The sequence below is a fragment of the Umbelopsis ramanniana genome (assembly GCF_025399195.1).
Source record: "Umbelopsis ramanniana AG unplaced genomic scaffold K450scaffold_51, whole genome shotgun sequence".
Lineage (NCBI taxonomy): Eukaryota > Fungi > Mucoromycota > Umbelopsidomycetes > Umbelopsidales > Umbelopsidaceae > Umbelopsis > Umbelopsis ramanniana.
The window spans coordinates 40,548-59,975 of NW_026252137.1; the positions used below are offsets into that span (position 1 = coordinate 40,548).

Below are 19,428 nucleotides of genomic sequence, written 5' to 3' on the forward strand. Positions count from 1 at the left end.
ATGAATTCGCTCTATTAAAATAGCAGATGAGGTTTCTCTCTAGCAATCTTCACGATGGCTTCTCCGAATAGCCCGTTTGCCCAGCTGAACCAAGGTCGAGTGTACGACCCTATGTCGTCATGAAAGAAGAGCATTGTGTTAGTATGCAGCCTGTGTAAGGACGATCGAGTCTCTTCAACTCACCTTCATCCCACGTATCGAACGATTCATGGATGAGACCAGTGCTGTCTGTTGTGTTCAGAAGCGTAGATAGTGCGGACCGGATCTCATCGTCGCTCGAGGATGTCAAAATCTAAAAGTCGGTGGGGTTGGTTACATGAATGTCTTTGGCATTTAAGGTTTGCATAGGTGACTTACCCTCACCACCAGAGACATCGGCCACACAGCACTTAGTCCCACCTGTGCATGAAGTGTTTTAGTGAGCTGCATGCGAATTCATCAGGTATACGGTTCAAGCACTTACATGAGGTCCACCAATCCCGGCGCCTCTTGGTCCTTCAAAGTAGAATGGGTTTGACGTTGAAAGCACGAGTTTGCGAGTATTTTGATAAACTGCATCATTTTGATCCACAAATCCAAGATAAGGCAGGGAGAGCAATGAAGGGATGTTTGCGTCGTCCATGATGAGATTAGAGCCATAACCATCAACCTCGTCTACAAAAAGTAAAATATATCAACAGAGAGGATCAACCATGTTCCAATATCATACAAATACCTACAAGCAAAAATTTTGCCGTATTGAGGATGGTTAATAATAGCATGGTCGTATATTGCTTGCCGAATCTCGTCGGAAAGCATAGCAGCCGTAGCGGATACGTTAAAATCGCTATTCGTGGCGTTCAGCATCTGAGAAAGATGGTGTAGTTCCACTGAGAGCATAGCGTTTCCGGGTATAAAAAAAGGGAATATGGTAGCGTCGTCCGAGGGCCGGAACAACGACCTAACCAAGCCTGTTCGAACGGTAGGATTGCCTCTACCATCGAGAAACTGAGTTTCAGTTGGCCGTGTCGAAGACTTTACAAACTTGTAAAACTCTTTGGTTGGTTTGTCTGTATATCCCAGTGAATTAGTACAAGTACAACGAAAAATTGGTTCATTTGAAGCGTGTGCTTACCTTGACTATCAAAGGTAGGTTCTTGTTGCTCATGGATGGTATCAATGACCTTTTTAACCGCCGACATCCACACTGGATCCTTGACAAAACTCGAGTCTCCTGTGGTGTTCCAGTAACTATGTGACAGTCTCAGAAAATTGGCCAGCGAATCAATTTCGTATTTCTCTTCCCAAACTCTAGCTGTCCCCTTGCCGCCCGTATCATGGCTATATAGATCCACGTTGGTACTGCTGGCTGGCAACTCAAAAGCGTTGGCATATGTATCGAGGTCGAGAAACTGTGCTTGCATATAAATAACACCGAGAATCATTTTTTTAAGCGATGGTTCCTGTGGTGCTAATGGCATATACGGATTCATTTGAGATGTTGAATCACGTATCCACATTGCCGGAATGTCTCCAGTTATGACGAATGTCTTTGGGTTCCCTTCGCACGTATCATTTACGCAGCCGTCCTGAACCGTGGTATCTGGAAGGAGGGAAAGTCAGTCATGAGGAGTACGGTAAATTTGGCCAGTGCTCAGGTTCCAGCAAATACACCATAACTACCTAAGGTATTTGGGTATGCATTTCGGAAAAGCTGGGCCAGATCTAAATCCTTCATCTAATATTGACAAGGTGAATAAGGAGTTTATATTGAACCGGACGGCGAAGAAGCGATTGCCGGTATTGCATCCACAAGTGCGTACCTTGGACGTAATATCGTTTATGACGCCTTCTACGGCAGCACTATAGAAGTTCCTGCATGGTACAGGTGGTCTTTGAAACGGTAGGTTCAGCGTTCCTCCACTCCCTGGTTTATGAAACGCAGAAGCGTACCTGAAGTATGTAGTGTGAGCATACATTGATAGAGCTACGCAAAAAATGAATTTTACCCACGTCTGATAGTCAGGACATGTAGCCTTTGGTTTTATTGCAGTTGGAGGCATAGTTGTGAGGACAGTCGATTGAAAAAGAGAAAAGAAAAGGGTATTATTACGATGGAGAATTAAATTCAATAACTCTAATGTTTTAGTTGAAGAAGGAGGTTTCGGTGAAAACTTAAGTTGATGGATAGGGAGTAAGGGATATCTTTTATATGGCAGTAACAGCCGGCACTATTTTACTCAACACGAGGAATGATGGTGATATAGCATCGAATTATCAGGTGGATGACCGGTCGAGGTTGAAAAGGATAGTGATTGATTTTTTGAGTAAGGTTAATTTGGTTATTGACGTACTCTCAAGGTGCAATGAAACAATGGGGGGGATCAGCAGCGGTAGGATACGAAATAAGGATCAAAATTTTTATTAGGTTACGATGGAAGCAAGTTACGATAGAATTGTACTGGAAACAAAACATCGAAAATGGCTGTTATTCGGCAGGTACGTTTTGTTTTTCCATCCGTTTGCAACCCTTCGTCACACCTCGTGTCATCACGATTGATTGTACCGAATAGATAAAATAAGATAAAATGCATTAGATCAAAGTCATATTGTATCAAGGTGGATATGACCACTTGTCAGCAGTACGATCAGAGCAATACCAACTTGACAATATGCAAGTTTCTGCAAAATGATGTTCACCTTGTGAGTTACAAAGGATATGTTAAGCCAATTGTGACGGACTGACTGTCACGCGAAGCGTCACTTCAGTCGAGTTTAAATTTTGACCCCGAATTTGACATTATGATCAGCAGAACAGACCACTCCTATTACTTTCCTGATTTCTTTTAATTGCGAGTATAATACAATAATGTGCAACAATCACTGGTAAGCTAGAATCTTTGGAGAAGTCTTCTCAAACGAAATTTTCGAATAAAGTTGAGAAAAATATCATTCCACCAGGGTCCTAAATATGCTATAACGGCGTAGGCGATGGGACTCTTTCTCTTCATCAGAAAGAGGAAAATCACCGTGAGAATAATCAAATTCACTACAGCATGTTTAGCAGTGGTCTTGAATAGCCAGCCCCAAGTCCATTTTTCCGCCTTGCGCTTCATTTCTTTTTCAATCATACCACGTCTTAGAATATCGATTTGTTCCGTCAGCGCCGTAACATCTGTCTGCAGGTTTTCCAACGCTCTTTCCGCCACTGGCCGAAGTCGAGTGTTGTTGTTGTCTGTGGATTTTCGCCTGGAAGAATGGTCGCTACGTGGTTTTGAACGATCTGAAGAAGACGGTTTTCGAGATGGCGTCTCCGTTTCGGATTCTCCATCCGATTCCGTGCTATCTTTTGGTAAGGTGGTTTTTGACTTGGTGCGATTAATGGTAATGGGAGTAGTATATGCATGGCGAGGTGCAGGCATGCCGACCTTTGCAGTGGTGGCGGCCACCTCTCGATCAATGGTATCCCCATCAGATTGATTGTCTTCCGATGAATTGAGGTTGAGGAATGAGTCGGTGGCGATTAATCGATGCACGCCTGGTACATCGTAGTGGTTGCCATACCGAGCCCGTGGTTGATATTCTGGTGACATGGCAGGTGTCAAAGGGTATTCAGGAGTAACAGAAGGTTGTTTGGTATGGTGTGATGGCACGTTGGTAGAGTGTGAGTGGTGGTCGTGCAGTTTTGGGGTTGAGCCATTGTGCCGGCTGGACTGTTTATCATGATCGGGGTGGTGACTGAATTTTGAACTGGCACTTGAGCTGTTAGTACCTCGAAAGTATTGTTCCAGGAACTCTGGCTGAAGATGCTCGGTGTAAAATAAATCTCCTTCGTCGTCTTCTTCGAGAGATTGGAAGTCTATATTAAGTAATTAGCAAGTTGTAAAATGAGTGCGTCTATGTTTGTATAAACATAACCACAAATGATTTCCGGAGGGCTTACATACCGTCATTGTTGTCGCTGCTGTGAGCTTCAAAATGTTGAAGAGATTGGGCGAGTTTCTTTGCGTCGGTGTTTTCGGGCAGTTGAGTCAAAAACTGGAGAAGGAAGATTGAACATGAGGTAAGCGAATATGGAACCTATCCCAAAAATACTCTCACATGCCAAATTTATGAAAGTGTACCCAACACGTCCATTTTACTCACCTGTATCACACATCCAATGAGAGAATCAACATATTGCTGCTTTGCTGACGTTGCGTCCATTCCTCTGTACTGACGCCATGCCTCCCTAAAGACAATGCAAATCTTGAGTTAGCTCCATTGCCATTCTCAACCAGTGCATCCTAGCAACGTAAAGTACCATTTGGCCCTATTCAGTAAATCCCATCGGTCAGGCTGCGGGGTATTGATATCTCCAAATGATGCCTGCTTGTAAAGGCCATATAAATTCAATTTATCGGCATTGCTTGGCTGGAATAGACTCTTCTTGGGCAGGTTTCTCACGAGACCAAGTGCCCTCTTGTATCTTTGATTGATATAATCAGGGAATGCGACAGCAATAGTCGTCGACATGAAATAAAGAGTAAAGGGCAGTGAAAGAAGTGCGGGGTGTGAGTCGATCAGCGGGACAAAACTACACAGTCAGCAATTTTCTGGGACAATCATGTGATTTTGCGAGTGGACGTTTGGCCTGTTCCTTGCTGGAAGCCAAGCCACCCAACAATTTTACCTGGTTGATTTTTTTTGGCAGCAAAGGAAAATCAACATTCTGTGTCCACCATGTCCACACCACTTCGCCAGGGCTTAAGTAAGTGTGTTCGCTCAACATGAGGAACTTGAAAACTATCATGAATTCTCGATTGCCGATCTCGAATATTAAACTCTATACATCACAATAGACAAAGTCTACTTGCCCAACATCATTTTCAAAATGGTGCGATCACCAAATTTGCAACCTAACCAAGTTGCCTTCCGAGTTCCCCCAAAGTGCAACAAATTCGATATCCACTCATATCTTACAAATATATATAATGTCAACGTGCAAGAAGTGCGAACGATGAACTATGCTACTCGTATCAAGCGACGCAAGGATGGCCGTGTCACTGGCCGAGATGCTGCCTACAAAAAGGCTATTGTTACCATCGACGAACCCTTCGCCTACCCTGCGGAACCCGACCTCAACACACTCGGAGGACCTGATCGAGACTTGGCTCGCCAAGCTGCTGGCAGAAAATTGAAGGGATGGCGATTCCGAGCACAGCCAGACGAAAAGGCTCAGGAGAAGAAGTTACATGACGAGAAGCTTGCAAAGTTGCAAGCTGAACAAGAAAAGAAATAGAAGTCCCTCGTATCTCAGCATTACACCTCAACCCCTTGTCAAATACAGTAGATAGAAAACCGGCCTGGCTTCCAGATGTTTTGATAAGAATAATGTCAAATATTCTGCATGTACTTTAGAACGGATTGAAACCCATATCTTCCATAAAAAGCATCTTAAAAACATGGCGTAATCGATCAATGGACGTTTTAGCGTGTGCATATCATTTAATCAAACTGTGCAAAGGACAAAAGGAGCGATTTTGGGAACATCTTCGGTGAATTTCAAAGATGGAGTCAGTCCATCATGGCCAGCTCAACGTGATGATCCAATTATACCCACGGCTGTTTTCAGAGTGGTCACTAACTCTTGTGAGAAAGAAATTAATATGAAAACCAGGTCCAGCAAAGTGCGATGCTCCTCGTGCTGCAAGTTACACCAGACGCTGTTGCTACTTGAAACGGCAATATTGGAATCGATTGATTGTGCAAATATCAGATCATGTTGAGATGAAAATTTGTAGAACAATGCGGACTGGAAAGAACCGATCGATTGCTTAATGGCATGGCTGAGTAACGGTCATTGAATAACCATTTGTTCCTCAGATGCAGGCCAGGCGCATAGCTTGGAGGTCGCTTGGAAACTGGTGCTACATGGGCTGGATCTGGGGAAAGTTGTAAAAAGCTAGCATACACTGTGTTGCCGTTTGTACGTAGCTTAGGAAGAATGAAGGAAAATATCTCGGGGGAATATGGACGGTGATCTCTGATGGTCATTGTCATTACGCGTTAAGGAAGCCATTCGACGCACTGCAATGTAGCAATTAATTTTTAGGCGCTTGGTAATTTCGGCCTGTGTACCGTTCTCAGGCACGGAAAATCGAGATTAAATATCCTATTCTCCTGTTACAGAACCAAACGTGCAACAATGAGTCCACCGCTTTAATGATTATGGTGAAATTAACATAAATACCGCCGTAGTTGCCTTGTAATTTTCATCATCATCCTTTGGCATCAAAGAGAAAAATATTCAAATGAAGTCACTTGTTTCAATTGCTGCTGCTCTATCCCTCTTCGTCGCTGCTGCTCAAGCTACCACCTGTACCATCCCAACCACAGGAAAGGATGATACTTCTGCCATTCAAAGCGCTTTCAAGTCCTGCGCTACCGGAGGTACCGTTGTCTTCACTAAAGGCGCTACCTACTATCTCAATGCCATGATCAGTATTACTGGACTTAAAGGAACTACCGTCCAATTCGATGGTAATCTCAACCTCCCAGTCTACAGTTCATCCTATGAGAATGGAGCTGCCTACATTTCCGTCACAGGTGATTCGGTTAAATGGACCGGAAGTGGTACTATTGTAGGAAATGGTCAAGCCTGGTAAGCTACCGCGGAAAGCTGAATGACAAACTTAATTTTGTTTTTTTAATTAAAAACCCGCGAAATTCTCTAGGTACGACAAGAAGCTTACGGATGCTCCTCGCGTACTTGCCATCCACACTACCAATTCAGTGTTCAGTGGCTTCAAAATTACTCAGGCCCCTCGAGCTCATTTCAGTATCAACGGCGCCAAAAACACCGTTCTGGAAAACCTCTACATTAACACCGTTTCTACCTCGAGCAATCCTGCCAAGAACACTGATGCATTTGACGTCAGCTCCTCCTCTGGTATCATTATTCAAGGCTCAAACATTTACAACGGTGATGACTGTCTTGCCGTTAACTCTGGTGTGACTAACTTGACTTTCACCAATAACAACTGCAATGGATCGGTAAGTTTACTTCAAATCAGATGAGAGTGTCTAGTATCCCCTCAACTTAACCTAAATGTATGTTCTAGCATGGTTTCTCCATTGGCAGTCTTGGAAAGGATCTGTCGGCTGGAACAGTTGATGGTGTAAACATTACCGCCTCTTCCTGCACTAACTGCCAGAACGGAGTTCGCATCAAGACATGGCCCGGCGGCACAGGTAATTTTGATCTTGCATGCAAAGAATGTAACACCAGATCTCCAAGACAGGAAACTCAATTTATTTTCATGGCTTAATTTTAAAAACAGGTTACGTCAAGAACATCAATTACGATAACATCAACCTCCAGAATGTCGATAATCCAATCATCATCACCACGCACTATTGCGATAGTGAGCACCAATCATCGTGCAATGCTGATGACTCAAGCTCGTTGACCATCTCTGCTGTTAAAATCAACAATGTGTACGGCACTGTTTCCAACGCTGGCCACCCTGTCTTGAGTGTCAACTGTTCTTCCAAGACTCCTTGCTCCAACTTCGCTGTCACCAACATCAACGTCTCCAAGGCCTCCAAGACTCCTAAGAATGTTTGTATCGACTTGACTGGCTCAAGCTCCATCCCCTACTGCTCTCAGTAAGGGCTGGCCAAACTTATCACGCCGTGTTGTGATTAGGTCCCTTAAGATGCCACACAATCTAGCAGCTATACCCCCTTTCCCCTCCCCCAAAATATACATTCATTCATTCACTTATCAAATAAAAAAAGCAAGGTGGCATCTCATTTAAGTGACACATCGATTTTTATACATGTACTTAAGATTAACACAACAAAGCCAGTGCGAAAGAAATGCACGCCGAGCTACACTAATTATTATTGGCTTGTTGATCTACATTGGGAGCCGAATCGGTGTCCATCGCCTCAACTTTGCTTTCTTCAGTGCTAGCTTGGTTGCTGAAGATGGGACCCCGAACAGCCTCCATTTCCTTAGCCAAGGATTCATCTGCGTCAATTAATGAAGTGACAAAGGTCATGTCACGATCCTTGCGGTTCAAAAGCATGAGTGCATGTTCCAGTACACGCTCGTCTTCTTCGCAAAGGACAACAATGGCAAGGCAGACTCGTTGCAGCGTGAATAAACCAGCATCTAGTCTGCGGATATAAAACTGGTCTGCCATATCTTCGAGATCTTCCTCGTCAAGTTGTTCCTTTTCGGTTTCTATTTCTGTTTGTGTCATGGCGTCCCGAGCGTGGTAATGTTCCAACAAATCGAATAACCGATCGACTTTTTCGAAATTTTCATCGGAAAACTTTCGTATCAACCGAAGTCGTTGAATGTCGTCCTGAGGCAAGTTTTTGAATAGGGATATTATTATGCCCAGGATATGTTCTAATGAAAAAAGTAGATTGAAAGCGTGAGTGGAAAACTTCGGCGAATGTTTATGTCACTATCCTGAACAAACCTTCTTCTTCCGTCTCTGAATACGCTTTGTATGCCTTTTTCAGCTTTTTCACTCCCTAAGAAGTAGAAGGCAGCATTAGCTCCATGCCATAAAGGAGATATGTACGCATTATCCAAAGAAAAAATACCTTTCCCATGAACATGGGGAACAGAGTCTTGAGGCCAAAACTCTCTACAAATCGATAGCAATTGGCTGTTCCTGCTGATGTAGACATGGCATAATCAAGCACCTTGACAGCACGAATTCTTGCCATTGACTTTTCCCTATTCTGCGTGTTAGTGAAATGTTCCTCTCTCTCTCTGAACTTTAATTAGCTGTACTTACTTTATCATGATCAACATGAGCTCAATACCTTCGCCTTCTAAAAATAATTTTTTGATTTCTGGTTCGGCCAGTGCCGAGCACAGAGATGTAAAGCAATTTTCCATCAATTCAGCTTCATCATCATCAGCAGGGTCTTTTCTTTTATAAGACTATGGGGACGTAAATGGTTATGAAACAACGCCATATTTGCCAGTTCACCTTCGTCAATACTTACAGACAAAACGCGAAGCAATACATCGATACCGCCGAGTTCACCAAGCTTGATCCTGTTCGCTATAGCAAATTTTTAGTGCACGGTCATATCATTCGACACTAAGCGTCGTGATATCGTACCTCTACTTTCTTGTAGCAGGATAGACAAGATTTCGACAGCGTATCCTCTATTGGAGTCGAATGCTTTTGTGTTGATGCGCTTGAGCAACCATGGTAATATGTCCGTCTTTTCCACCACAATCTCGGCGTACTTTAAATCAATGGACACCAGATTCTCAAAAATACCTTAGATAAGCTTGCATTAGTTAACACGTTCTCCGACAGCAGCAGATTTAAAATACTCACTCAAAGCATTGAAAACGCCTTGTCTATCAGCTGCCTCGTTCTCGTCCAATCTCTGTAAATTTTGAAGTAATAGTTCCGGAAGCTGCTCATCGATCTAGGTCACAATGGGTGGTAAGTATTGTGAAGTAGGACCGCGTCTTCATTGCAAATTGTCCACTTACCAACGCTTTTACAAAGATATTGATGCTCTCGGTGATAGCTTCCGCTTTCTCCTCGTCTTCCATATCCTCACCAGGTGCAACATCCTCGTCTGTGAGTTCATTAATAAGTTCTATCGCGTCAAGAGCAATGTCGGTATTCTCGTGGCTAAGCAAGGACAGCAGTGATGGGATGCTGCCTAGACTGACGAGTTCACGGTAATGTTGTGGCGCTTGCGTCAATGCAAGTAGGTTCTTGATTTCCTCATCCAGGTCGGCTTCTGATTCCATGAACTTTTCTGGGTTGTCAGCATACTTGACTCGCTGTTCTTGATTTTTGTTGATAGCTTTTTCGAATCGAAGAATGTATTTCTTGACCGTTGTTGCATCAAGTGCCTCCGTCTAAACCTCCAAGTGTTAGTAGATGTAAACGCATCCAAGCAAACTCAAGGATTCCATTTACCTCGTCTGCGTCTATTTCGTCCACCAACTCCAAGATCTTCTTTTGTTCGTCAGTCAAACCACCGCCAAAAAACCGTCCTTCGTCTTCCTCGTCTTCGTAACCATAGTCGTCTACTTCACCACCATAGTTTCTTGCATCATCTTCGTCTTCTTCTATCGTGACGTTTCGTCTTTTGGACTCGCTGCTTTCGATTTCCTCGTCATTGCTAGCTTGACGGTATTTGTTGAGAAAGTCAAGTGAAGGATTATCGGGGAGCTTTCGTTTGTTCTTTCCCGAAGGAATGGCTGGAATCTACACAGGATCTACGCATTAGGAATGAAGTATGCTGATTTACAAAGCGATTTTCCTTGAATTTACCTTGAAAAGTTCATCGATGTTCATGGCACGTTATTGGATTCCGTTCTATCCAGGAGGAAGCGGTTTTCTGCTTTTTTGAAGTTCGAACGTCACAAATGTTCTTTCGCAGGCCAATAAAATTCAGCCCCCACGGTAAATTTCAATTGCTGCAGTGAAGGTCATACTTGCGAGTAGATCAATTGTATAAACTTCACACTACAACTAAAGCTGTACCGCAGCGCGAGGTAGCTGTTTTGCATATTTTAGTAAAACTATGAGAATTGTGATATTACATGTTCGTAGTATACATTCGTAGACAAAAACGACTTTACTTCAAAATCTTCTGTCGTTAGTGATTGTCATCGGTATTCGAACCAATGTCTATCGGGGAATTGTCTTCTTTTTGATGCCCTTGTTCCTCTTGCCCCCGCACTTCAGCTTTTCGAAAGCATTTCTCCGATATGGTAGATGATAACTTTACTTCAGCTAAAAGAGTGCGAATGACCATTGCTTGTGAGCAATGTAGGTTAGTGGACTTATGTTATAGTAGTGTATGTCTATGACATGAGCTCATTGTATACTCTCCACTATCTAGAGAAAAAAAAGGTTTGTTCAGCATTATTAGCTAGTTCCTTTGTAGTACTACTCTGTATTGATCTTCTGTTTGCGTGCCGTACATAGTGAAATGCAGTGCTGATCGGCCGGCATGTAAAAGATGTGCTAAAAAGAAAGGTAATGAGCACTAAAAGAAACAATTGTTGTAATTGGCGCAAGCATATTGATCTATGCGCAGTACATTGTAGCTACGGAGGTGAGACAAAGGTTGATTTGTTCAAGCTGGCATCCATTAACGATGCCGTTCACCATATGTCAAGGCGGATGGAAACATTTGAAGAGATATTACGCGACCTATGCCACACGAATAAGATCATCATGAGCAAAATACAGCCAGAGACTTCTGACGTCCCACTCATTCCGCCAGCTCCACTTACTCCTAACATTCGGAGAGATTGGTCACTGTCGCTCAATTCACCCACCTTGAGGCTTTCTTCCAATGTACACTTCATATCAGATCTATATCAATTTCTCACAAGAGACATTGGACAGCTGAGGCGAGATATGCGGCCAGAAAATAGTATCGACTCAAATATCAATGAAATTTTGAGCACGGAAAGGCGGCAATCACCAACTATCACGGATATTGCCATTAGCCGCAATTACTCGCCATGGAAATCCACATTTAAAACCAGCACGTATCCTTTGTACAATGCATGGGAGTCAAGTAAAAACGCACCAGAACAATCGGAAATGGATGTTACTAATTTGCCGCAAAGTATATTGGACCAGATGATGGATCATTTTATAAATTGCTTTCTGTGCCTTCCGTTACCAGACGTGGACGCTCTACTGACACAATACAAGCAAAAAACATTATGTCCATTGCTCCAAAATGCCATCTTTGCCTGGTCAGCAAGACATGCAAGTATTTACCATGGCATGTTTCAAGGAAAAAACCCAAACATTGTAGGAGAGCAATTCTTTGCAACAGCCAAAAGCCTGCTGCGGACGAGGTTTTTGGAACCCACGCTAGACACCATGCATGCACTTTTGGTACTGTACATCTACGCCATTGGAAAATCAGGGAAGTCTAGATCCAAAACCGTATCGGAGGCATACATGTATTTGGGATTGGCTATTCGCATGGGACTTGATATGGGCTTGCACAAGACAAACGACGAAGATGACGAGATTGTCGCAGAAAAGAAGTTGCGATTGTTCACGGGATCGAGATTTCTCGAGTCACTTTGTTCAGCACATGCTGAAAAACCGTTCCTCTTTCCTTACGACTATACCATCACAGCAGGTAACCCTAACTTGATGAGCCACGAAACAGGTGATCAGCGATATAGGGTTGAGTTTATGACGCATCGTCAGCAAATCAACAAGATACATCACGAAATAGCAGCTACAATTGCTGTTGAGGAACCCACTATAGCGTCTATTTTAGTTCTGGATCAACGCCTAAAGGACTGGTACCGGCAACTGCCACTGTACCTCCAATACCGCCCAAATGACCGACATAGCGATAAATGGGTCACGGCCAGCTTTAGGGAACAAGCCTGCGTGAAACTTGGCTTTGAATACAATTTCCAAATATGCCAGCTGTATTCGACGCTGTTCTCGCGATCTGGGAAGCAGTACTCGAATTTCAGCTTGTGTGCTATCGAGAAATGCATTTTCTCGTGCGACATCATCACAGAACTGTTAGACTGCTGGGTCAAACTGCAACAACCATGGTGTCATTTCACCATCGAGACAATATTAATGGCCACACTCATCTATGGGAGAGTCCTCGCCTCATCAGAGGATCGTGCAGCAAACCATGCCAAAAAGCAACTTCGTAATTTCCAATCCGTTCTCGGAAACGCACCGGTGCGTCATCATATGCACGTCAAACGACTTGTAAAACAGATTGCTGGCCTGCTGGAGCAGAACACATCACCCAAGTTGAATATAGGGTCAGACGAAAAAGATATGGCATTGAGTCCAAATGCGTTAGCCAGTCAAACCAGCACAACTCACACAGGGAATAGCGACAGCTATGGTATTCCCATAGGGGATCAAGTCGAAGATCTTCATCAGTTTGAACTTCCAATCATGTCTGGCCATGCTGACGAGCCGTCTGACCTGAACGGAAACGGCTGGTACAAATTTACTGATTTTTTGTACACACCATCCATGATCATACCCGATCCGATACTGTAGTAAACAGCCGAGCGTTGGCTTTGAATTGTTTGTAACGGAACCTAATGTTGATAAATGACAATAAACCACAGTACCATGTCATCCGTTCTATGAAGCTCATGTTTCGACAGTATTCTAATCATTCATCACTCCTATGGTGCACATTATTTCTACCCTTGCACCATTGTTTGGGACGGAACTGCATAATTCGCGGTGTAGATTATTCTATGATGATTTGACCTTTAATAAATAGCTGCAATGTTGCGAGGCGTTCTACGCCTCTCTCAGTGCTGTAATCACAAGGTTCTCTCTATTAACGATACAGTCCGATTCTATGTAGCCGAGAATTTCAGGGATGTCAGCGCTTTTGCAACCCATGATTCGTCCAATCTCTGTACAGGAGTAGTTGACCAAGCCTTTGCCGATTTCAACCACCTCAATTATTGCTCCAGCTGCATCTTTTCGCTCATACAGGATCAAAGCCGACTGTTGAGCAACAAAGTCGCCTTCCACTTTAACAATGCCAGCTGCGAACAGACTGGACCGTTGTTTCGCTACGAGAGCACGATACGCACCGTGGTCAACGTATATTTTGCCGATGGATTTGAGGCCGTGCAAAATCCACCATTTTCTATCGACGAGAGGATTGTCTTTGGCGGTGAATCGGGTATGTAATGGGAGATCGTTTTGTTCCGTATCAGAAAGGATTTTGAGTATATTTTGAGGGGTGGAGCCTCGGGCAATGACGGTCGTAACACCCGCTGCTGTCGCTAATTCCGCCGCAATGAGTTTAGTCACCATACCGCCTGTGCCCAAAGAGGTACCAGGAGCGCTGACTACAACTGGAGAAGAAACAAAAAGTGAGAGTTAGAAGCCGGATCTCAACAGTGACCATTGAATGCCGTCAGTACATACTCTGTTCTCGAAGTGCCTGAATGTCATCGCATTGCCATACAGGTTTCGCAAGAGGGTTTGTTCGAGGATTATCGGTATACAAGCAGTCCACATCCGTCATTAAAAACAAGTAGTCAGCTTTGACCATGCCGGCGGCAATGGCAGATAAGGTGTCGTTATCGCCAAATCGAATTTCCTACGAACGTCAGGATATTAGCTCATGGAAAGGTAAAGCCTTCAAAGCTTCAAAGCCATACCGAACTACAAATAGTGTCGTTTTCATTGACTACAGGTACGACGCCCATGTCAAGCAATTCCTCGAAGCAGTTGACAGCATTGAGGTATTGGGATCGCTTCATTGAAAGGATATGAAACATATTAGCAGGAGCCACGTGTGCAATCACACTGGAAATTGGGCGCTTACATCGGCAAGATCGTTCTTGGTCAAGAGAATTTGGGCGATAGGTTGATTGAACTGACCAAAGAGATCATCGTACAGACTCATCAAGCGACCCTGGCCGACAGCTGCGATAGCCTGATGAATTGAAAGGACATGAGAAACAACCGAAGCAAATTGAAATGGCAGTGGCGAGACGGCTCTATTACCTGTATCGCAGCCAATTTCTTTGGCTTAACGTCGATGTTCAAGCGTCGAAGTCCGGTACCGACGGCAGCGCTGGTCACAAGTACGACTCTATGACCGCGAGCCTTCAGTTGAAGAATGGTTTCGACAATCATGGATAAATTCGAGAGTAAAGGGAAATGAGTCTTTTCGTCGCATATGGATGAGGTTCCGATTTTAATGACAATGGTCAATGAGTCGGTTGAAGGGCGGGCCCGATTAAGATAGTTCTTGTGAATCATGCTAGGCTGGTCCAACATTCTGGCTAGTATGGGCCTTATTTATTTGATTCGTGCAACAAAGCTTAAAAAATGAGTCAAAGATTTTTTTTTGGATCAATCTTGTTGTCCTTTCCGCAGTCAAAATGTTTGAAGCAAGCATTGCATAAATATCCCCAAGTGAGTCACAATGAAAAAACTCTCACATTGTCTTGAATAACCAGCACACTCTTTGAGCAATAGCAAAACCTTTTCGTCGATTGCTTTGCTCCAAGTATTATTATGACTTTGGGATGGATGAAATGGCATCCCATACATACTCCGCCATATGCACAAGGTCTTCACTACTTGACAAACATGACAATGAACGACGACATCATATCATACCAGGCGGAAACCCTTGTCTCCTAAAACCCTGCAATAACTCAAAGAGAACGTATTATGTTTATGTGATATATATTAAAAGATATGGCATGACTATTGCATTATTATTACGGATACAGGAACGGCTAGCAAGCTATAACCTATTTTTGTTTCATTTATCGGCCAAAGTGTCTACGCTCAAGCCATCTCAAAGGTGGATAGACCACACCGGAAAAGACAGCAGCAAGCTCAAAACCGAGATCACCTCCAAATTCGTCTCCAATCAAGATGGCGACAGGACCAGTGTAGTAGACTTGGGACATTCCAATCACTGCACCAGCAATACCACACAAACCGGCAATGATACCAGCAATACCAACAGGCAACTTGGAGGGCGTAGCATAGTCGTCAAGATTGTATCCGCCTTGGGATGGACGACGGAAGAGGAAATGTTCTTCAGCAACCACAACGACGAAGAAAGCAGTCCAGTAAGACAAGATAGATAGCAAGTTGGAAAGAATGGCACTGAAGGATTCCCGTCCAACAATACCGGCAACAGTGTAGATGAGGAATACCAAGACAGTCCAGACAAAACGAGGGATCCTTTGGAAAGGCTTTCCGAGGGCTTGGATGGAGAGGGCAGCGGAGTAGGTGTTGGGGACGTTGTTGGCAATCACAGAGAGAGACAAGACAACCATCAAAAACTTGCCACCACCACCCCATGGGCTTAGGGTTTGAGATAGTAAAGCGCCCATACCATTCTCGCCGTAAGCGGTAGTGTAATCTGGGTTTTGAATGGTCATCAAGCAAGCTCCCAGAATGGATACGAAGACAACGGGAATATAGACACCAAAGAAAGTGAGGATGAAGACATAGGTAGGTGAAGTATCGGCAGGCAATCGCATGTTGAAATCAGCAGCCACTGGACTCCAGCCAGAAACTGCGCCAAACATGATACCTCCAAATGAAAGAATATTAGCAGCCAGATTGGCACCCGTAGGCTCACTAGCAGCCTGAGCAACCAAGTCATATCCTGCTGGTGGTGATCCACCGAGAGCATAGAGCATGATAACGATGATGGCGATAACAATGTAAGCATATCGCTCGTAAATATGCAGGAGGTCGTATCCGAAAAAGCAGATGATGAGAGCGCAAACGGCCACAATGACGATACCCACGGGAAGAGGCAAGGTGTTGTTGATGGATGCCAACGTTTGTCCTCCAAGTACGACACATGTAACACTGAAACCCAGTTGAGTAAGGATGTTGAAGATGGACAAGATCACACCACCGACATAACCAAAGCTGAAACGACTGATGACCATGGTTCTACATCCTATTTGCCCGCATACCGGTTAGAAGAGTTCAAATCAATGACATGAAAAGAGTCGACCGTCGTGCTTACCCGTTTGTGGGCCGAGAGTGGCAATGAAGGCAGTGGTGAGGCATCCAAGTGCAGTGAAGCAGAAGATCGTGGCAATAGTATGTGGAAGGGTCAAGGAAAAGACAGCCTGGCCAAGGGCACCAATAGGAATGGTAGTGAGGACTGAAAAAATCAAGCGTGCAAAAGCATCAATACAAAGTTTTGAAGGCAAGGCATCCCCATTCTTTAAGACAATGCCATACCGGTATTGACGGAAAACCACATGAGAAGGTTATTGATGGCGTTCTTAGGATCTCGATCGTCTTCCAGAACACGCTCGACACCTCTTGCTTCGACACCCATGCTGAAGAACCGTTGGTACAGCTTGCCAAGCATGGAATTGCGGGAGGTTAGAACCTGATCAGGCTCCTTTTCAGCAAAGTGGTCAGAATTGCTAACGACCTCGCCTTCATATGGGCTTGGAGTGGCTTTCTCATCACCATAGGTGTGGTTGTCTACGCCATGCACTTGGTTTTGGCCTAATTCTGCCGAAGACAGTGTTGGGGATGGATCAGCCATAGGAAAAAGGCGTGCGATAAAGAACCAAGAAGTAGAAAGAAGGCTCGGCGGATGGCAATTTGTAACAATTTTTTCAAGCGGTGTTATCTCTGTCCTGCGAATTTTTTTCCCTATCAGGCAGTCATGGCCAGAATGGGGTTGAATTCCCTTGTTCTGGCAATTACATCCAGCCCCGGTATTGCTCTTTACATCGAAGACCTGTCATCCAACAAGAAGTTCAACCCATGGTGAACAAGAAGCAATCCATGCTAATGCTGCTTGACTTTCGTTCTCGGTGTACAGCCTGCCTTCATACCGAGACAAAAAAAAAATTTATCCATCCTGGCTCCGCTCTCACCTATTGGTCCTCCAAATCCAAATCTGTGTTCAGGCCATTTAGACCGTAAATCGACTAGCACCAATCACATGGCAAAGTAAGAACAGCAAGCGTTGACTGCCGAGATGCTTACATGCCTCTTTGATATCAACAGCACAGTGGTTTTCAGCATGTTTGTGAAGAGACAGATAGACCGTTCCGTATACATTTCACTTCACGACAACTGATAACAACTGAGGTCGGGTGCTTGACAATGCCACTTTGCCTTTTTTAACCGGTCGAAATTATACCCATTTTGTGATCAGACTTAAGATTCGTTTATACCTTCTCATATGAGCTCTCAGTGAGGAAGTGGGGTTTCTTTACAGGACCCGAGATTTGCAGTGTGAAGAATAAACTCCCAATTCAAAAACATCGTCCATGTGTCGGGTGCAAAGCACGTTGTGTCACGCCATCAGCTGGCGTTTACAAGTTTACAGCTGGCAAACCAACATATGATACCGCGATGGACTAGAAAATCATGCCATCGAAAGTATTTCATACAAATTGTCAACCAGCCGTTCCAATTCGACACTTCCGAGCAGTGGTCCGTCACATATCGGAACAAGCTGATCGTAAATGAAAAAAATTGGAAGATGAAAATTTTGAGACCCAGCGTCGACGGACATCATCCAAAGTCCACCTCCACACAAAATGAAACGGAATAGAACAAAAAGTGAAATCTTTCATCCGTCAGGTAGCCATTGCACATTACCAAAGAGAAGGACACAAAAAAGAAGTCTCTACTCGGCAAGTCAAAGCAGACAGATATTCCTACACTATTTTCTTTGGTCGACCATCACACTGCCTCCTCCTTTCACAGAGGACGATCAGGGACGAAAATCAGAAATATAAATAGTGGCTGAGACAGCTGTCTACCATTGAACTCCGTGGTTTGAGAAGTAATGATCGAAAGTAAACAGTCGAGAATGGATAACAGATTGGTGATGTATAGCTCGTTGTCCTCCCCTATCTCTATAACGTCTTTTGGGTTCTGCTTCAAAGAATGCCAAGTGTACAGAGAAACAGCTCAGATTTCCATCAACGTAATGATTTAAGACTACCCTGCCCTTGAGCGGAGAATATGCTCTGACCTTTTTTTTGATAGCCAATTTCAGCCTCATATGAAATGCTATATTGTACTGAAACCATCCCACGCTGTGATCGCCCAGCATGGCTGTATAAACATCATGACGGAGTGGTTTCCAAACATGTTCTCAAAATTGAATGCATCACAACTACGCTGGCTTGCACAAGAATGGAGGAGATCCACGCTGAGGACATGAGCCCCCTGATCTTCATTGTCAAAATTCAGCACTGCCGTCGGTGCAATAAACATTGATATCGCCACAGACCCAGATGCGGGTGACGAATGAGCCAAAAGCGCTCGCATCCCCCGCAAGACGCGTTATTTCATCCACGTAGCCCTTCTACCGCCCACCTATTTTTTCTTGTAAAGCTGCTGCATCTTTCTTGTTTTCAGGACCTGACATTGAGTGTGATACCCATCAGGTTTGTCTGTATATGCTTACCAAAAGTATAAAGTTACCTGCTATGGTTGTGAATCAAAATCATAACATAACCAGCAGGGCTTATACCTGGAATTGAAACGATCATAATTGGTTATGGGCTAAGAAGTCGAATTGCTGATCCTACCTGGACCAAGGCAGACCATTGGCCATCACACTGTGGTCGTGAAAGTTGCATTTGTAACCGTAGCCAAAGACGGTCGCTGAGCTTGACGGATGCACGAATAATTTTGAAGTAACAAAGGTGGATGGCTTGACTTTGTCCGTCGCGAGCATTTGGCCTGGTAACTTAAAGTTCATGCCAAGTAAAAGCGGATACATCTGACTTTGATTATTTGGTAAAGAATTTTTATTTTCAATATCAGCAATGCACTACCAGGGTATTTAACCTTCAGGCACCGAATCAGCCGTTTCTCTTCTTCAGCCTCTAGCACCACCTTTGCAGCTTGCTAAAGTTGTAGAGCAACAGACTATCTCTCCTTTTTA

At 44.0% G+C, this 19,428-nt stretch overlaps 10 protein-coding genes across 10 annotated transcripts; 4 read left to right on the top strand and 6 right to left on the bottom strand.

Annotated features, from left to right (window-relative positions):
- Positions 1-14: 14 nt before the first annotated feature.
- On the bottom strand, positions 15-1,958 carry K450DRAFT_212952 (uncharacterized protein; the record flags this gene model as incomplete). Its single annotated transcript, XM_051584814.1, has 8 exons — positions 15-109; positions 184-292; positions 358-399; positions 464-654; positions 720-1,049; positions 1,121-1,582; positions 1,663-1,717; positions 1,803-1,958. 8 exons carry the CDS (start codon positions 1,956-1,958, stop codon positions 15-17), a joined length of 1,440 nt encoding a protein of 479 aa, XP_051442304.1.
- Positions 1,959-4,089: 2,131 nt separating this feature from the next.
- Positions 4,090-4,494, bottom strand: K450DRAFT_177989 (uncharacterized protein; the record flags this gene model as incomplete). Its single annotated transcript, XM_051584279.1, has 2 exons — positions 4,090-4,210; positions 4,283-4,494. 2 exons carry the CDS (start codon positions 4,492-4,494, stop codon positions 4,090-4,092), a joined length of 333 nt encoding a protein of 110 aa, XP_051442305.1.
- Positions 4,495-4,653: 159 nt separating this feature from the next.
- Positions 4,654-5,445, top strand: K450DRAFT_252524 (uncharacterized protein). Its single transcript, XM_051590894.1, has 2 exons — positions 4,654-4,729; positions 4,821-5,445. The coding sequence occupies exons 1-2, from the start codon at positions 4,702-4,704 to the stop codon at positions 5,258-5,260; spliced, it is 468 nt and encodes a 155-aa protein (XP_051442306.1). The 5' UTR covers positions 4,654-4,701; the 3' UTR covers positions 5,261-5,445.
- An 827-nt stretch (positions 5,446-6,272) lies between these two features.
- Positions 6,273-7,728, top strand: K450DRAFT_302022 (uncharacterized protein; the record flags this gene model as incomplete). Its single annotated transcript, XM_051593763.1, has 4 exons — positions 6,273-6,622; positions 6,696-7,014; positions 7,083-7,212; positions 7,302-7,728. The coding sequence occupies 4 exons, from the start codon at positions 6,273-6,275 to the stop codon at positions 7,631-7,633; spliced, it is 1,131 nt and encodes a 376-aa protein (XP_051442307.1). The 3' UTR covers positions 7,634-7,728.
- An 8-nt stretch (positions 7,729-7,736) lies between these two features.
- On the bottom strand, positions 7,737-10,523 carry K450DRAFT_252526 (uncharacterized protein). The gene is made up of 10 exons (XM_051590895.1): positions 10,296-10,523; positions 9,939-10,229; positions 9,500-9,877; positions 9,339-9,432; positions 9,114-9,278; positions 8,995-9,053; positions 8,781-8,929; positions 8,584-8,719; positions 8,457-8,511; positions 7,737-8,383 (listed from the first exon to the last, which is right to left on the bottom strand). Exons 1-10 carry the CDS (start codon positions 10,317-10,319, stop codon positions 7,860-7,862), a joined length of 1,875 nt encoding a protein of 624 aa, XP_051442308.1. The 5' UTR covers positions 10,320-10,523; the 3' UTR covers positions 7,737-7,859.
- A 486-nt stretch (positions 10,524-11,009) lies between these two features.
- On the top strand, positions 11,010-13,040 carry K450DRAFT_201277 (uncharacterized protein; the record flags this gene model as incomplete). The annotated part of the gene is made up of 1 exon (XM_051584659.1): positions 11,010-13,040. One exon carries the CDS (start codon positions 11,010-11,012, stop codon positions 13,038-13,040), a length of 2,031 nt encoding a protein of 676 aa, XP_051442309.1.
- A 165-nt stretch (positions 13,041-13,205) lies between these two features.
- K450DRAFT_252530 (uncharacterized protein) lies at positions 13,206-14,830 on the bottom strand. The gene is made up of 5 exons (XM_051590896.1): positions 14,520-14,830; positions 14,338-14,448; positions 14,171-14,266; positions 13,935-14,109; positions 13,206-13,861 (listed from the first exon to the last, which is right to left on the bottom strand). The coding sequence occupies exons 1-5, from the start codon at positions 14,793-14,795 to the stop codon at positions 13,293-13,295; spliced, it is 1,227 nt and encodes a 408-aa protein (XP_051442310.1). The 5' UTR covers positions 14,796-14,830; the 3' UTR covers positions 13,206-13,292.
- Positions 14,831-15,173: 343 nt separating this feature from the next.
- Positions 15,174-16,583, bottom strand: K450DRAFT_252532 (uncharacterized protein). Its single transcript, XM_051590897.1, has one exon. The coding sequence runs from the start codon at positions 16,439-16,441 to the stop codon at positions 15,293-15,295; it is 1,149 nt and encodes a 382-aa protein (XP_051442311.1). The 5' UTR covers positions 16,442-16,583; the 3' UTR covers positions 15,174-15,292.
- K450DRAFT_252535 (uncharacterized protein) lies at positions 16,584-17,170 on the bottom strand. Its single transcript, XM_051590898.1, has one exon. The coding sequence runs from the start codon at positions 17,056-17,058 to the stop codon at positions 16,726-16,728; it is 333 nt and encodes a 110-aa protein (XP_051442312.1). The 5' UTR covers positions 17,059-17,170; the 3' UTR covers positions 16,584-16,725.
- K450DRAFT_252536 (uncharacterized protein) lies at positions 16,806-17,490 on the top strand. The gene has a single exon (XM_051590899.1). It carries the CDS (start codon positions 17,110-17,112, stop codon positions 17,287-17,289), a length of 180 nt encoding a protein of 59 aa, XP_051442313.1. The 5' UTR covers positions 16,806-17,109; the 3' UTR covers positions 17,290-17,490.
- Positions 17,491-19,428: the final 1,938 nt, after the last annotated feature.

Bases quoted from the DNA above. Each gene is read 5' to 3' on its own strand.
- K450DRAFT_252524 (XM_051590894.1), top strand. From the start codon at position 4,702: ATGTCCACACCACTTCGCCAGGGCTTAA. The intron at 4,730-4,820 runs GTAAGTGTGTTC...ACATCACAATAG, and splicing joins ACCACTTCGCCAGGGCTTAA to ACAAAGTCTACTTGCCCAAC.
- K450DRAFT_252526 (XM_051590895.1), bottom strand. From the start codon at position 10,319: ATGAACATCGATGAACTTTTCAAG. The intron at 10,230-10,295 runs GTAAATTCAAGG...GATCCTGTGTAG, and splicing joins ACATCGATGAACTTTTCAAG to ATTCCAGCCATTCCTTCGGG. The intron at 9,279-9,338 runs GTGAGTATTTTA...AGCTTATCTAAG, and splicing joins AGGCGTTTTCAATGCTTTGA to GTATTTTTGAGAATCTGGTG.
- K450DRAFT_252530 (XM_051590896.1), bottom strand. From the start codon at position 14,795: ATGTTGGACCAGCCTAGCATGATTCACAAGAACTATCTTAATCGGGCC. The intron at 14,449-14,519 runs GTAATAGAGCCG...TCAATTCATCAG, and splicing joins AGAAATTGGCTGCGATACAG to GCTATCGCAGCTGTCGGCCA. The intron at 14,267-14,337 runs GTAAGCGCCCAA...CTTTCAATGAAG, and splicing joins CCAAGAACGATCTTGCCGAT to CGATCCCAATACCTCAATGC.
- K450DRAFT_252532 (XM_051590897.1), bottom strand. From the start codon at position 16,441: ATGGTCATCAGTCGTTTCAGCTTTGGTTATGTCGGTGGTGTGATCTTG.
- K450DRAFT_252535 (XM_051590898.1), bottom strand. From the start codon at position 17,058: ATGGCTGATCCATCCCCAACACTGTCTTCGGCAGAATTAGGCCAAAAC.
- K450DRAFT_252536 (XM_051590899.1), top strand. From the start codon at position 17,110: ATGGCAATTTGTAACAATTTTTTCAAGCGGTGTTATCTCTGTCCTGCG.